General features: G+C 40.3%; 1 protein-coding gene across 2 annotated transcripts in view; it reads left to right on the top strand.

The window, feature by feature from the left end:
• LOC143964445 (protein diaphanous homolog 1-like) overlaps positions 1-10495 on the top strand; it is a 45504-nt gene extending 35009 nt beyond the window's left edge. The window contains exon 4 of one of the 2 annotated variants that reach the window (XM_077474168.1): positions 3065-10495. In XM_077474168.1, coding sequence (XP_077330294.1) covers positions 3065-3234 — 170 coding nt within the window. In that variant the 3' untranslated portion in view covers positions 3235-10495. The remainder of the gene's footprint in view (positions 1-3064) is intronic. The other variant, XM_077474169.1, reaches the window with a different exon arrangement.
• Positions 10496-15747: the final 5252 nt, after the last annotated feature.

The following is a 15747-nucleotide window of genomic DNA, read 5'->3' as shown; positions in this document are numbered from 1 at the left end:
GCCAACCTGCCGCAGTATAACTGCGGCAGCTGGTCGGCTAGTGGTTAAAAGAGAAGTTCGGGATTTTAAAATAACAAAGAATTATACTCACCTAGGTGGATGCAGCATGGATCAGATGGTCTGGGTTAATACCGACCATATGGTCGGGATCTTTCCTGATCCAGGATTGGCTGAATGACATCAGCCGACAGTGGGCTGATGCCCGCTGTCGACTGAAAACTGGTCACAGGAGTGCAGAATGAACTGCACTCCTGTGATCCATAGTAGAAGTATAGACAAAAAAAATTGTGTATGTGTGTGTAAAATATATACACACACAGCATATTGTGTCACCCCAGTTATGTTCAGAAGGGTTAAACTAAAGGCAGAAGATGCAATGGAATGGGTTTTATATTAGGGTGGCGACTTAATCTTGGCATGGACAGAACTCAAAGCTTCAGGTACAGGGGTCTATAGGTCGAGTTGGGGATAAAAAAAACAGGATTCCCCAGGAACTTTATGGGCAATGGTTGAAAACCAGATAATAAGGTGAAAAGGTATAATAAAAAGTACAACGTTTATTTAAATATAATACTATATAGATCGATTTAAAGCCCCTCACTGATGTTTACAGGCCCAACTTGCCTACATGTTAGCACTGTTGTTAGCTTAGGAATATTTACTGTAAGATTGGGTTCAGTTTAATGCCTGTGTAACTAAATCTGTGATAAGGTATCTACAAATATCATTAAGGCCATTAATAAAGGCCTCTTCCACCAGTGTTTTTCATTATTTCATTTTTTTATATTGTTTACTTACCCTAAATACAGTTGTCAGTCAATTTATAATCTGGAATGCTTTATTCCACTGTGAAGTTGGTTTGCAATATTTATTTATTATTATTATTTAAGAGCTGTTCTGCTTAGTTTGGCTGGGTTGCAATTTCTTTGTGCTGTGTGACCTTGCATGTTTTATACTTTTGCATGAATTTTGCATGATCATATGATCCTACTTAATTTTCAGTTGGCTAGTTCCTTCTACCGGGCAATATGTATAAAACAGAATTATTTTTCACTTTTCTAAACATTTAACATAACTTCCAAGTTTTTTTGTAGTTTGGCTGAAAACAAAATGATTGTTAGCCGCTAAATATTGAAGTGGCTGGATAAGGCTAGAGCAGTATTAGGGAGTCCTAACCATCCAAAATAAAGCCTAGAGCTGCATGTTTTGTGAATAGCGTTTAGGAGAGGGAGATATAACTGTAACGCTGGGGTCTATTAGAAATCTGAGGGGGGCCAGAGCTGTAAATGAACAGATTTGCCAAATCTAAAATAAATCCAGCATATTGGGGATTGTTTTTTTTTTTGGCAACAGAATATATAACTGCTTTAACCAGGGTAAGTTTATTGCGCCCAAATTCATGCTTTAATTTATTCTATAAAAAATAAAATTCTATTCTATAATTTATTTTAACACCTATGATGGAAAGGTGATCTTTAAATTTTAAAATAATGTACTGGGTATTTAGGGATGTGATGGATTTGGGTGCTGCTTGACTTATTTGACCCATACTATATTCAGGGAACTGCTCCAGTCATTGTGCTGGAACTAGCACGTAGCATTTAGGTTGGGTATGACTGCCTGATTTCTAATGCCTTTCTTTAACAATCTGTACATAATGCATGCACTGCTGTCTGAAACTGTTCCAGGCCAAAAGCCACAGATTATTCTGATATCTGCTCATCTGAGTCACTTTAAGCAAAACTCCTGAGCCCTGAAACCCATTTGATTTTTTTTATGCTATGATCCAATTTGATCAGTAAATACTTTAGACTCTTAAATGTTTGTACTGTACATTGTATTTTACAGTATATTGGTAGATCCTTTCACATGACTGAGAAAGAGGCCTAAACTAAGCATTAAGGGGGCCATCTCAAAAATAAGATTACAGAAATATAAAAAAAATTAGATGATGAATATACAGAAAAACTAGTGTGGTATAGCTGCCTACATAAAAATGCACTTTGTGCACAGTCAAAACCATTTGGAGATTCAAAGAACTGTGAAACAAGGAGCCTGTCCACCAAATGATTCAAATGTAAACTAAGATACGGTATTTAAGAGGACATCCCTGTCAGTTTAACTGGACAAAGATGTTTAGTGCATTAACGCAATGCTTAGTGTTAATGTGTCCTTGAGAATATATAATACAGTGGCCTAAAATGAATGAACTTAATTATGTAATACCATATTTTTATGATCTAGAATAGGTACTCCTATTTTTCTTAAGTAACTACACCTGTTCTTAAATTAGGCAAGTTATTTCTAATTTATATCGTACATGGCCTGTATTATCATTGTTTTATGTATGTTTAATTGAATAGGATTTAATTTATTTTCATTAGTATCCTAACTTAAATCTTTAATACCATTTATTTTTTGGGGAGGTTTTAGCGCATTCCCTGTACTGTAGTCTCAATTTAATTGAATCTTTCCCTTTTATGCTCTCTTATAGATAAAACATTTGTGTTCAGCCATATTGATTTCCTTTTATTCTTATAATATGGTCTTACCCCACCGATAGTTCCTTAGCAACTGAAGACCTGATCAGTTGGTAGGACGTGGGTGGGCAGCCCGCACAGCTTTCTGTTTTGCTGGGAATAGTACAGATAGCAGCAGGGAGGAATTAAGAGCCAGGAGGAGATGTGGGCTGTGCTTTCTCACTCCTCTCCACAGGAGATACCACAGGTTCGCAATCGGACTGGGCACCACGGTTCAAAATCACTGCGATACGGTATCTGTTTTTTTATAAAAGTTTAACTCCCCAATCTTTTCTAGTTTTTCAACCTCCTGTATTGCAACTAGATATGAAAATCTCTGTACTTTGCTTGCAAGCCTTCATATTCATTTGTCTGGAGATGCACTAAACAAAATAAGTAAATTAGTCACATGCACCACATTTATTTAACTACAGATTCCTGAGCCATAGGTCATCATCAGCACAAAAACCTCATGATTTTAAATAGAGTTTGCCTCTTACTAAATTATTTTATGTAATCTTGTTTCTTTCCCTTTTCACTTGCAGCTAACCGGAAAGCTGGCTGTGCCGTTACCTCGTTGCTAGCATCTGAGCTGACAAAAGATGATGCGCTTGTGTCAGTAGGTGCTAAGAAGAAGAAAATGACTGAGGGTGATTTAGTTGAAATGGATACAGTTCATGAAGACAGCCAGGATATGCTCACTCGGGCAAGTTAACCAGGCAGTGTGCAATGCACTTTACAATTCTGAGCATAGGAGATCTTCCAGGATCTTTGGAGAAGACTTTTGCCACCAAAGACCCTTTTAAAACTTTTTGTGTCAACAAGGGGATTTGAAATTTTATATTCACGTCTGATTTGTTATTGGCCATTTATTGGAGGAAGAGTTCTACTAATCGGTGGTCTGTACTCACTTGAATTTTTTTTTTTTTTTTTTTTGTGTAAAATCAGAAGTTGTTAATGTCATCTTGTTATATGGTACAGTGTGGTGGGCATGATTGCAGTTAAATCGGCAAGGTAAACCCTAAGTGGTCAAGAAGACCTACAAGTGTGTACAGTCCTAGAATAGAATTGGTATCTGTAACCAAAGTATGAACTAATGTAAATACAGTACTGCCTTAATCTTTTTTTGCTTACCTCTAAAGGAAAGAATGTTGATATCACTGTAATGACTATTTTTATTTATGATGGTATCATTGTGAGATAACCCAGTCTGCTGGAATCATTGGGTACACTGGCTGATTTGAAAGAAGAATTGATGTTTACTTTCATTTCCTAAAATGCTCATCCATTCTGCACAAAAATGCTGGTTCTACCTTCCGTGATGTATTTTCTGCTGACACAAATGAAATAAGCAAACCTCTTCCAAAGTCTTACAATCAAGGCCATATTTGCTCTCTACTACTTTCATTTGTCATGGGAAAGCGCCTCCTCCGTTTACTTTATGTACAATAAAGGATGCAACATTTTAGACCACTTTAGATAAAATTCTAGTTGTACTAGATAGCTAGGGTTGGCCGTATGTGTTTTTTTTTTTTTTGTGTCAGACAAATTGTGCAAAATATGATGGAAGTCAACTCATCTGCACATCTCCAACCACCTGGACCTGATAGTGAAACCTGAGTGTGGAATGATCAGCACGCTGAAGTAGTAGTAGGTTTTTTGTTGTTGTTTTTTTTTTTTTTTTTTTTTTTTTTATAATATATATAACATAAAAGGGGAAAGACTGTTCTGCTAGAGCTTACAACAGAAACAGTTGTTATAAGCTAAAAAAAAAAGTCATACATGACCCAATCCACACTTAATTGTCGCAGGCGACACTCAAGTTAAATAGAATATGGCCAATCTCATAACTCTTACAATACTTTTTTCATTTGTAGGAATGTATCGGTGATGCTGACCTGTTTTTCCAGGTAGTTGGTTACCAACTATTGTTTTGCAAACCTATTTCTTAATCTTTCTGCCCAAAATACTTATAAAGCTGGAAGCTAAAGCTCTACATGTGTATTCTTTGAATTGTATTGATGGACCTGAAGGCGTTGGTCAATTGGGAGATTTTTGTTCATTACAAAACAACCTAACCATTTTTGAGAAAAAGATCAGTCACCTTGCTGTGTCATGCTTTGCGCCATGATACACAAGAATTGCTTTCTTACAAATTAATTAGAGGGATAGCTCCCCTACTCCTCCTCCCCCCTTGGTCAGCAGTTGAAATATTGCCATGGTCCGGGAAAAAAAACAGTTTTTCATGTTTTTTTTTCTAGGTTTAAAATAGGGCATAGGATGAAGATGTTGACTTTTCATCTGACTTTATTGACCTCAGGTTCATTCTGCCGAACTACTATTTTTTGCTATAGTCTGTTAACATATGTCAGAAAAATATCACATGGAATCCGATGAAAGCAAATTCATTACTGATTTACTCATTATGGATAATTTTTGCTTGCGATAACACCTATTCAAACTGAGCTATGTAGAGTATGTGAGATGATAAACGTGTAACTTGTGACCGATGTCAGATGTTTTCTAGGAAGCTTCCCAGCAGTCGTTACATGGACCAGCAACATCATCACATTTCAGCATCATAACAGACATATCTACATTTTACAGTGCAACACTTTTGGATTACCTTTTGCACATCATTTTTTATAGCGATTCTGCTTATCCACTTGTAGATGGTTACAGATCTCTTGAAATGTGTATGTTTTTGTATTTTTTGTACACATCTGCTTGAATGTAAAAAGAAACCACCTTATGCTGAGAAGTCAACCATTGTCTGACCAGTCCATGCTTCCAGCAAGCTACTCAGCTTCTCCATAGTTGTCCAGCTGTATATATATATTTTTTTTTTAGATAACATCCATGCTCTTATTACAACTACAGAAGTACACAGAAATGTTTAGTCAAACACTGCAAATTAAGTGTGTATATGTTTTACAACATTTTTGAAATGCTGTACGATATCATTTAACTGCTATTTTATACATAATATAAATATATAATGGATTTCTAGGAATAATATATGTAGGAAATTAGAGAGGTTCACGTAATATTAATGTAATTTGGGGCAGAGAATTTCTTGCATTATAATATGCCTCCTCGGTAACAGCCCTCTTGTACTGTATCAGTACCAGATGGTCTTTTATAGATTGTTTGAAAAGAGGCACTTACATGGTTCACTTGAAGTGTATGTTAGGGTTAAAGTTGATAGGCATCGTAATTTTAAAAAAAAGTTGTAAGCAAAAGTCTGTATGTGGACATAGATGTGTTGCAGATATTTTTCATAATAACTAATATTGGTCAATAAAAGCCTTTTTAAAAAGCTGGCTTGGCCAACTTTCTTTTCGTAGTCAGCTTAGTAAAACCAGTTCTATAGTCTGTTAAAATAAATATGGAGTGACTTATCACTGTATCAGTAGCATTGATCCTAAGCACCAGCACCCTTTGGTAGAAAGCATAGGACAATATTGTTTGACCTGAAAGCTGCAACACGTGGTGGGGAATATAGAGTCAAAATACAAGGGGCTTATCTAATAACGTTTGGAAAGCTGTGAGACTTGATGTACCTCCCATTTTGTCCAATTAACAATTGTAATAAATAGGCAGAACAAACTTTTTTTTTTTTTTTTTTTTTTTTTTTTTGGAACACTGATTGCGCAGTACAGAAGCAAATTTTAGTCTTTAAAGAATTACTTGATTTAACAAGGTATGGTTTCTCTTTAGCTACACTAGTAAGTATGAATGTAGACAGTTAACTAAAGAAGCCCACTTAACAAGGAAACCAATGTAACAAAACCTTGCTAAGCAGAGCTTGGTGGATCATGGTGATTATCAGTTAAAAATCCTGATCCAAGAACTTTCTGGGTATGATGGCCTTCTTTGCCATCTACCTCCATTTGCAAGCATGTTTTGTAAGTTGTAAAGTACCAGAATGAGATCAGGAAAAGGAGCCACAGAAAACTACTTCTCAACTGAGCTAAATGCATTGACGTGAAATCTGGTTTACCTGGTTACTGCACATTGCCTCACCTTACTTAGTAAGACAAGTAGCCTCCCATAGTAAAACATAGGGAATTAATAGAAAAAAATGACAATTCTTGAAAGGCGTGGACCTGGACATGGGGACACAGCAATGGGTGTAGTGTGCACATACACTACTACTAATACTTGGTGATCTTTTGGAAAGCTGCAAAGTTAGAAAATGAAAGCTGCCGTTGCTGACTTGCTTTCAGATGCAGGCTGCAGAACTGAAAATCCTGATTCTAAGCTTACTACCTAGTGAGTCACTGACCTGAAACAAGCATGCTGCCTGTAAAGCCTAAAATCCCATTCTGTATTCTTGTTTCAGGTCAGCCCTACCTGTGAGGTTACTGGCCTTTTTAAAGTCAGATGTTACCCAAAATTGGTATTTACATCTTAAAGGTTGCTGGCTAGTGGTGTTGCATGCTTGTTGTTTGTCTTATTGAGTAACAAGCTTTCCCCACCCAAATGCTACAGCTAAGACAAAGTCAATGGTGTCATGGCTTTCAATAAAATACTCATAATGTAGGACAAACAAATACTTAGGGAAGGCAACTCTGAAAGAGTATTACAATCTGTATTGTAAAAGAGACACAAACAAATCTTTTGCAGGACAATTTGCCATTGGTGCTGTAAAAAAATCAGGCTAGTGATTAAACCCGCCACCTTCCCACCCTACTAAGCTAACCATTTTAGGTGAAACTGGCATTTGTTATCCTAGTAAGATAATAAAGATTCACATAATGTACTAAAAAGCAAGCTTTTTTTACATTTGTTTGACACCACAATATGTATTAATAGATGGCCTTTAAGGCTAACAAGTATTGCCAGTAGGTTATTTCTTTACAATAGGATCTTTAATTCAAGCACTTTCCTTATTGATGAATGTGTTCATTGCAAATTGTGTGTTTTAAGTTCTGTGTATGATTCAACAATACGATTTGCCAAAATCTTTTACATTGGAATAAAATGCTCCAGGCGTATTTTTTTTTATTTTTTAAATGCAGCATTTATAAATCTCTATGGTCGTAATCTGTATATTTGTGTTTTAACTGGGATTTCCACTTTTTGTTCTTCGTCAAAGCTCGCTCTACCATTAAGACTGTGCTTCAGTTTTACAGATTTTAGGATTTTTTGGGGTGTTTTAGTTTATTCCTGAAATGTATTATATATTTTTTTTTATGTTTCTGGATTTTTGGGTGCTGGGCTCCCCTTTATTTGCCAGAGATGCCTAAGCGACATTATTGCATAGTATTGTCAGTGTTTCACATTATTATTATTATTATCTCATTTATGTTTATTAAAGGATCTACATGTAAACAGTAAGTCTTTGTGCTTCTAGAAGCTGATGCATCCAAGCTCTTGTTTTAAAAGGACAATTATTACATTTTGGTTTGCAGAGAGGCAGGGTTTATCTCCTGACAGGTGTTTTACTGCTGTCTGGGACCTTGACATGGAGTTCTGCTCCCATCCAAAGGGATGTTAGTACAGGCTGAGCTTCAGTCAAACTACCATTGTCACTGTCCTGGGAACTGTTCATGTATTCCTATGGGAAACCACTGGAAGGTAGAAGATACAGCGTACCCTTCTCCTGCACTGATGGCTTTTATTGGTAATAATCTAACTGAATTTGGCCTTATACAGCCATGTATGAGGTAGGTAAATATCTCCCTGCTGGGATCCCAGATAGATGACCCATCAAGGAACTGTTCCATGCTCCAGTCTACCCTAAATGGTAAAATCTGTTTTGGGTGAAATTGCTATTTGAAAGAGAACACCAGCAAAATCATATAATTGAATAGAATTTAGTATATAGCCTGTTCCCTGTCAAGCTAGTCTACGATTCTTGAGCCAGCATTCATAGATGGCAGCTATCTGCATTTCCTGCTAGATTTCAGGGATAGCATTACTTTTTTTGAAAGCATCTTTGTTGCCAAAATAAAGATTAAAGTGCACAAGACACCTAATATGTATCTTCCCCCATTGCCTGTGTTCCATCAGATTAAGCAACCTGTCACACCTGGTAACGGAAGTGATGTTCCATCCCAGCCATCTTGATACACCCCACACTCGTCCGAAATAAGCATACAGTTAAAAGATGGCAAGCGGACCTCTTTTTAAACCCACTGAAGTCTTGCATTTCACACTTATTTTTACCAGTAAACTGAGCTGTTCTACTGAAATACTGTATTTTCAAATCCGTCTGACTGTTTTCATGTTGAATTGTAAAAGCAGCGGTGTTCTGTCAGATTAACAAACCTGTAGATCAGCAAAACAGTGTCACAGATTTCTTAATACTGTTTTTAAGTATATAAGCTCAGTGTACTGGTAAAAAATAAGTGTGCAATGCAAGACTACGGTGAGTGCGAAAAGATGTCCGCTTGCTGATTTCTGACTGTAGGCTTACTGCGCAAGAGTGCGGGGTGTACCAAGATGGCCACGACAAAACGCAACTTAAGTTACCAAATCTGGCGGGTAGCCAGTTCTGGCGGAACACCTGCACTGCTGATTTCCACTGTACTGAAGAGATACCGAAATATAAAGACTTTTCAGAATCCCATACGTTGGGAGTAGTCTCTGCTGCGCTCAGTGGTTCCCCCTGCTGGTCCCCTATGTCGCTACTGTATCCTGTAGTTCATAGGAGCCAAAGGGAATCGGGATTATTCCACCTTTCAGTACAGTGCAGATCAGCATCGCAACAAGTGAAAGAATTAAGTATCATCTTTTCAGGGATCCTTTTTTTGTGCATTTCCCTGTTACTGACAGAGCTGCTTTAAAAGGCAAATTCATCCACAACTGTTTCAATTTATAGAGGTTTGACACTGGCTATCCTAATATCTTGTAGTAGCAAGATTGTTCTGTAGTTCACTGCATTGCGTTTGCTAAACTTTCTGATTTGGTGTACCTACACCTCTCTTAGCATTTTCTAAAAAATAAAAATCAGAGTACTGGACCCACTTTTTGCCACCACAAATGTGCAGAGATCTCAGCACCTGAAGTCCTTGGAAAATTTGGTCTCTGACCTCTACTAAAAGCTAAAATACAATTTTGGGGTAGACTGTCCATTTAGTCCTTCAAAACATTGCTGCTAATCTTGATTTGTGATCCTTAATGCACAGAAGATCAATTTTTATGACCTATATAATTTACAAAACTAGGTAGCCAGTTAGATAACAGCTTCTGTATAGGCAGAATTAATAGCTTTTTAGTTGAATTGGATTACAGCATTTCTGATCTTTAAAGGGTAACTCCTGGCAAACAATAACGGTTACATACACATTTAGGTTCTTTTTTTTTCATTTAAGCTTGTGTGATTTCAGCTGAAAGATGAAATCGGAGTTAAAGTGGGTGTTGCCTCCTTTGTAAGCAGACAGTTGGGAATGTAAGAGATGTAACTGGGTTTGCAAGAGGAAAATAGCCCAGTGTGCTCATGACAGTGTAGTGATATTCACTTGTATCAAGGGAAGGTGGTGCAGTGGCACAGAGTCTGCAGCCATACAGCACAGAACAGTGTCCTATTACTTTGCAGGGTAGGTACATTACTCTTGAAATCATTTTCAGAACCATTTGCTTATGTTCTTTTTGAGCTGAGTCTTTAGATGTTTGCCTGGAGTTTCCCTTTAATCTCTGATTACCTATAGAGCCACAATTATAAGCTGCCATATCTTGAACTCTTGTGCTGTTTTAGTTATAGAAATATAATGCATTCCACTCTTCATTTTACTGTCATTTAATAGATTTTATTATATTTTTTCTGAAGTCCTAAAGGCCAAATGTGGCATATTAAACATCTCATCACGTGATTACAGAGACTTTCATTTATTGTAGACATTACATTGCATTTATACCACTGAAAACATATCATGTTTGCGTAGCTTATTTTCTGTCTTTTTTTTTTGTCTGGGGGATTATAATCATGTCATATTTTGTTTAAAATGTTAATAAAAAAAATGAATAAACATATTCGTGTTTTATTCACAATACATACATTTTGCTTTTCCATGTAGTATCTTGCATGTCTAAATGTTAAAGTTAATCTGTCCCTTGTATAGTGGCATCATGAATATAATGTAGCCACTCAATATATTCCAGAGTGTGTTGGTATGGGGGGGGGTGCCAGAGCATGACCCACTTGAATGTGATTGTTTTATTACATAAGCCATTAAGCATATACAAGGATCAGAACAAGAAATGAAAGAAATGTCTATCTCCAAGAAAGGAATATACAAACAGTAAAGTAACCCCCGACAGTAACCCACACCACAAAGTGAACTTATACCAGAAACTACTGGTAAGTTCAGAACCTATATAAGGTCTCCACCTAGAACACAGGTGGAGAGTGGGCCTATGTGGGGTGAAGTGTCGACCGCGGCGGACCCAACACACGAGCCATCCTGGACCTTGGTAAAATGACACTAAGTCACAAATAAAACTTTTTAATAAAACAATTTGGTTTAAACCCAGGGCTAGCCACTGAGCCAGCCCCCGCAGAAGTCTTGCTAAAGCACCCTGCGTGCATGAGGAGAGGTGTACACTTATAGGGTGTGGGGGGCAGCGCAGTGACAGCCCCGGCAGGTAAACAAATATAAGCAAACAATTCTAAGAAACAGCCTGATTCCAGTTATAACGTACCTGACCCTCAAAAAAAAAAAATGCCATACAACCAGAGGGGAGGAGTAAGGGGAGTAAGGGAAATGCCCTTGTATGCAGTCCTGTTGGAGGTATGGACATGTACAAGCTGCATTACTACCCCAAATGTCCAAACAATGGGTAAAGCTTGTTTATGCATTCCACTGAGAGAGTCTATAGTCTTTGATATCCTATCCTATATCGCTAGCCCGGGCACATCAGTGGTGGCAAAATGCCAAGTCTGTAGAGGACCGGGTAGTTGATTACAGCTTGAAAGGACATCCTGGGAAGCTCAGCGGACACAGAGTGTCACTGGGTCAGAAGGCTGGGCAAGGGCCTGTGCAGAGGCAGCAACCCAGGGAATGGGACCGTCTGCGCCTTTGGGGTAAGGGGTAGGACATCTGAGGGGCTGCCTCATCCAAAAGGACATCCAGCCAGTTGGGGATGGAGATCGGTTCGGTTCCCAAAAATGAAAAAAGATACGGGAGTTGTTCTGGGGAGCACAGGGTGAATTGGCCGTTGTCTTTCACCTGCACATGGAATGGGAAACCCCAGGTGTAGATGGCACCAGAATCTCGTATAGTGGGCAGGAGGGGTTTCACCGCTCTGTGCATCCCTAGGGTGGCCCGGGATAGATCCAGCAGGAGCTGAATAGAAGCGCCATCAAAATCCATGGGACCCCTGTGCCAAGCCCTCTGCAGGATCATCTCTTTGTAGTAGTGGATGTGGCATAAAACATCCCGTGGACGGCCGTTAGCAGGGGACATGCCCTGGGCCACCCTGTGAACTCGATCCAGCTCTATTACTGCCGTCAGATCCCTGCTGAAGTAGGAGTTAAAATGGAGGTGATTGTCACAGCCAGGGCCCCTGGGGCCGTAGCCTTGGGTAAACCACAAATTTTAATTCCTGCTCCTATTCTCGATGTCTTCTGACCTTAGTCGGAGCTGGAGGAGCTGGGTTCTGTGGTGGGACACTGTGGTTTCTAGTGCAGTAATGGGGGATTACTGTGCTGTTAGGTTGGAGTCAATAGGCGTGACCCTTTTGTCAGTGAGGGTGACCTGAGCCCTGAGATCCTCCACCTCTCTTGAGGGAGGATTCAATACGCTGAGCCCAATTATCCAGCTCCAGCCTGGTAGGGAGAGTGGCCAGGCTGTGTTGAATCTGCCTGTGGGCCTCTAACGGGAGTGTGTCCGCTGTGAAATGCTTGTCTATAATGGCGCCAGACAAGGGAGACAGGCTCAGACAGGGTGAGGGGATTGGGGAACAGTTTTTCACCTTGTCTGCAGCTGCTGCGGGAGTCTCCGGAGCCTGGGAGGTGAAGTAACGTGTTATTTCCGGATTACAGGACCGCGGAGCGCTCTGAGACCTCCGCTTTCTGGGCATCTGTCGGATGACCGTGGAGGGTCATGAGATGGCCGTAGGATAAGCTCCGTGTGTCGGGAGCTCAGAAATCAGCTTCCGGATACTGCCTTGGTCAGCCAAGCTCCCACATAGAAAATTTCCCATTGCTTCCTGTCTCTGTTATCTCTTCTCTCATAATGGCAGAACGTGGTGGGAATTGCATTTTTATTTCCCCTCACCCCTTTCCCCTTCCTTTCATGGTTCAAAGCTGAAAGGTGAAGGTAAATGCCATCAACAAGAACACAAAAAGCAATATAACCTCAACAAAGATCCAAACCATAAGAATTTCTTTGCCCCTGTCCCTGTGATGTCTTAGTCACAGGGATGCTTGAGTAAGGAGAGAGAGGAGCGTCTGATGTCCAGAATAAGGAAACTTGATGAAGAATATAATTGTTTATTGGAAGTAAAACCTCCTAATATATTCATCAAGATCTTCCTTATTCTCAATAGTGGGCACTCTTCTTTCCTTACTCAAATATCTTCTCAGCTGAAGTGACAGCTCTCTCATACTAGCAAGATAGCAGTCCATATCTCCAAAGAGATCAACACCACCATTCATCCGCAAAACCACCTAATTAATGATCACAAACCATTCTGCTGGTCCAGTGCGGTCTCTCACTCAAACCAGTCACACTTTCTTCCTTGCATACTTCAAGACTGGAAAGTGAAAAGAAATCTCACCAATGGGGACACAAATCAATACAAACCTGACAGATTCCTTCTGTTCTGTTCTCCAATCTTTAGGACTAAATGAAAGATTTGCCAGGAGTTTTGCTTTAAAGTGTTACTAAACCCATTCACTATATCTAGTCCCCCACAGAACACGAAATGCAATTTTTTTTTTTTTGTTAATATGAATTTATTTTGCATATGTGGGGTAGAGCCCCAAGGAGTACAGCAGTAACTTAAACACTGAAAGGTCGCAACCTCCCAAACATGCATTACAGACAAAAATGTTTCGCCGCATAACTTTTTAATATGTCGTGAAGAGTTGTCTAGCCGTGCGGATATTGCCTTGTCAAATAAAACTAGTAGGGAAGTCATAATTCATCTGTGGATATCGGTTATTCTGGAATCCTAAACATACATCCTACTGGGAGGTCGAGGCAAGTGGGTTTGGGGTTACGGCCGTGACGAAGAATCGGAGAATAGATAAAGTAAGATAATAGGAGAGAGGGGGAGGGAGGGTAGAGGGGGAAGGAAGGGTAAGGGGGGGTAGGGAGGAGGGGGTGTCATTCCATGTGCTGCAATATGTGCTTTTAAGCGGTAGCTCAGGTTCCGAAGAGGGCTTTGCCCTCTTCCGAGTACATGAACATGTTCCATAGAGACCATGTCTTTCTATAGGCGTCTTGCCTGTCTGGGGGTGTCAGTATCAGATCTTCCATTTTATTGATATCTTCCACCTTCCGTAACCACATTGCTGTGGTCAGTGGGGTTTGTTGTCTCCAGAGCAGAGGGATGCAGGACTTGGCTGCATTCGTCAGGTGGCGCAGTAGGGACTGCTTGTATTTCCTGGGGGAAAAGTCGAGACATGCAGCAGGAAGAACGCCGGGTCATTTGGGATTTGCCACTCTGTAAATTTTTGGGATATGGTCCGAACCGCTGTCCAGAACACTGTCAGTCTGGGACAGGACCAGAAGATGTGTAGCATTGAGCCCCTATCTTCTCGACAGCGCCAGCAGTATTCTGGTGCATCAGGGAAGTTAAGGTGTAGGCGACTAGGTGTTAAGTACCACCTCATGAGAATTTTGTAATTTATCTCCTGTATTTTTGTGCATAACGAAGACTTGAGAGCGAACCGTAGTATGTTGTGAAGTTGGGTTGGCGTGAAAGTACAACCCAGATCCACTTCCCATTTTGCAATACCTGCAATGCGTGGCTGCTGGGCCGGTGTATTTATCAATGAGTACATTTTGGAAAGGACCTGCGATACCGGCTCTGTCTGAGCAGTATTCTTCAAACATGGTCATAGGTCTGGTTTATTCTTGGGGATTTGAGATTGATTGAAGAAAGTGGTGTAAACGTACAGCATTCCAGAAATGCAGTAGATAGGGACCAATAGGGTCCATAAGATCTGGTATGGAGAGCCAGCTATCACGCGTTACAAACTGAGAGGCTGTGGTGAGGTTGGAGTCACGTAATGTCTGAAATTGTGTGGCTCCTAGACCCGGTGAGAATTTGGGGTTACCTAGGATTGGGGTTAACGGCGTCATTTTGGTCGTCGGAGAGTGTTGTAGTGCTGCCTGTATGCCCTGACAGAGTATTACCAGGGGGTGTGATTTCGTCTCCTGTGGTAGAGAATCTCTGCACCACAGAGCGGTCTTTAACGGGAAGGAGCACTGATGTTGCTCAATTAGTGCCCACAACTTGGTGTCACGGTGGCGACTCCAGTCAACAATCCTACCCAAATGGATAGCCTGATAGTACTTTTTTATATCTGGTAGCGCCAACCCTCCACAATGTTTCGGCAAGGAGAGTTGGGAGTGTGGTGTCCGTGGTTGCTTTTGTGCCCAGACAAAGCGGGTGAATAAAGCCTGTACCTGCTTAAAATATGTGGGTGGTATTTTAATCGGCAAGGCTTGGAAGAGGTAAAGAAATTTTGGCAGTATGCTCCTTTTCAGCAAGTTACACCTTCCAAACCAGGAGTGAGTCCCCTTGTGCCATGAGTCCAGAAGCAACTTCACCTTGCCAACAGGGGGGGGGGGGGGAATTATGCTCATATAAGCACGAAAGGTCAGGCGGGATGTTAGTCCCTAGATAAGTCAGGTTGGCGGACGTCCATCTGAACTGGAAATTAGATTCTAGGGTAGGGAGTATATGTGGCGGTATTGATAATCTCATAGCCTCTGATTTGGAGAAGTTTATCTTCAAGTTAGATAATTTCCCGTAACTCTCAAATTCCTTTATCGGGTTTGGTAGTGACACTCCCGGGTTGGTTAGCAAAAAGAGCATGTCATCGACATAAGCTGAGATCTTGTGTTGCGACCTCCCGACAGTCACCCCTTGTATATCGGCGTTCAGTCTGACTGTGGCCAAGAAAGGTTCCAAGGATAATGCAAACAGGAGAGGGGACAGGGGGTATCTCTGTCTCGTCCCGTTAGTTTTCGGGAAGGGATCCGACAGGATCCCATTGGCCTTCACTTGGGCCGTTGGACTAGAGTATATTCCGGCTATCCTATTG

Source organism: Lithobates pipiens, unplaced genomic scaffold (genome assembly GCF_037356315.1).
Source record: "Lithobates pipiens isolate NorthernLeopardFrog02 unplaced genomic scaffold, aLitPip1_a1.2 Scaffold_8, whole genome shotgun sequence".
Taxonomy (NCBI): Eukaryota; Metazoa; Chordata; class Amphibia; order Anura; family Ranidae; genus Lithobates; species Lithobates pipiens.
The sequence above is the reverse complement of the archived record's forward strand: the minus strand, read 5'-3'. Positions and strand labels throughout refer to the sequence as shown.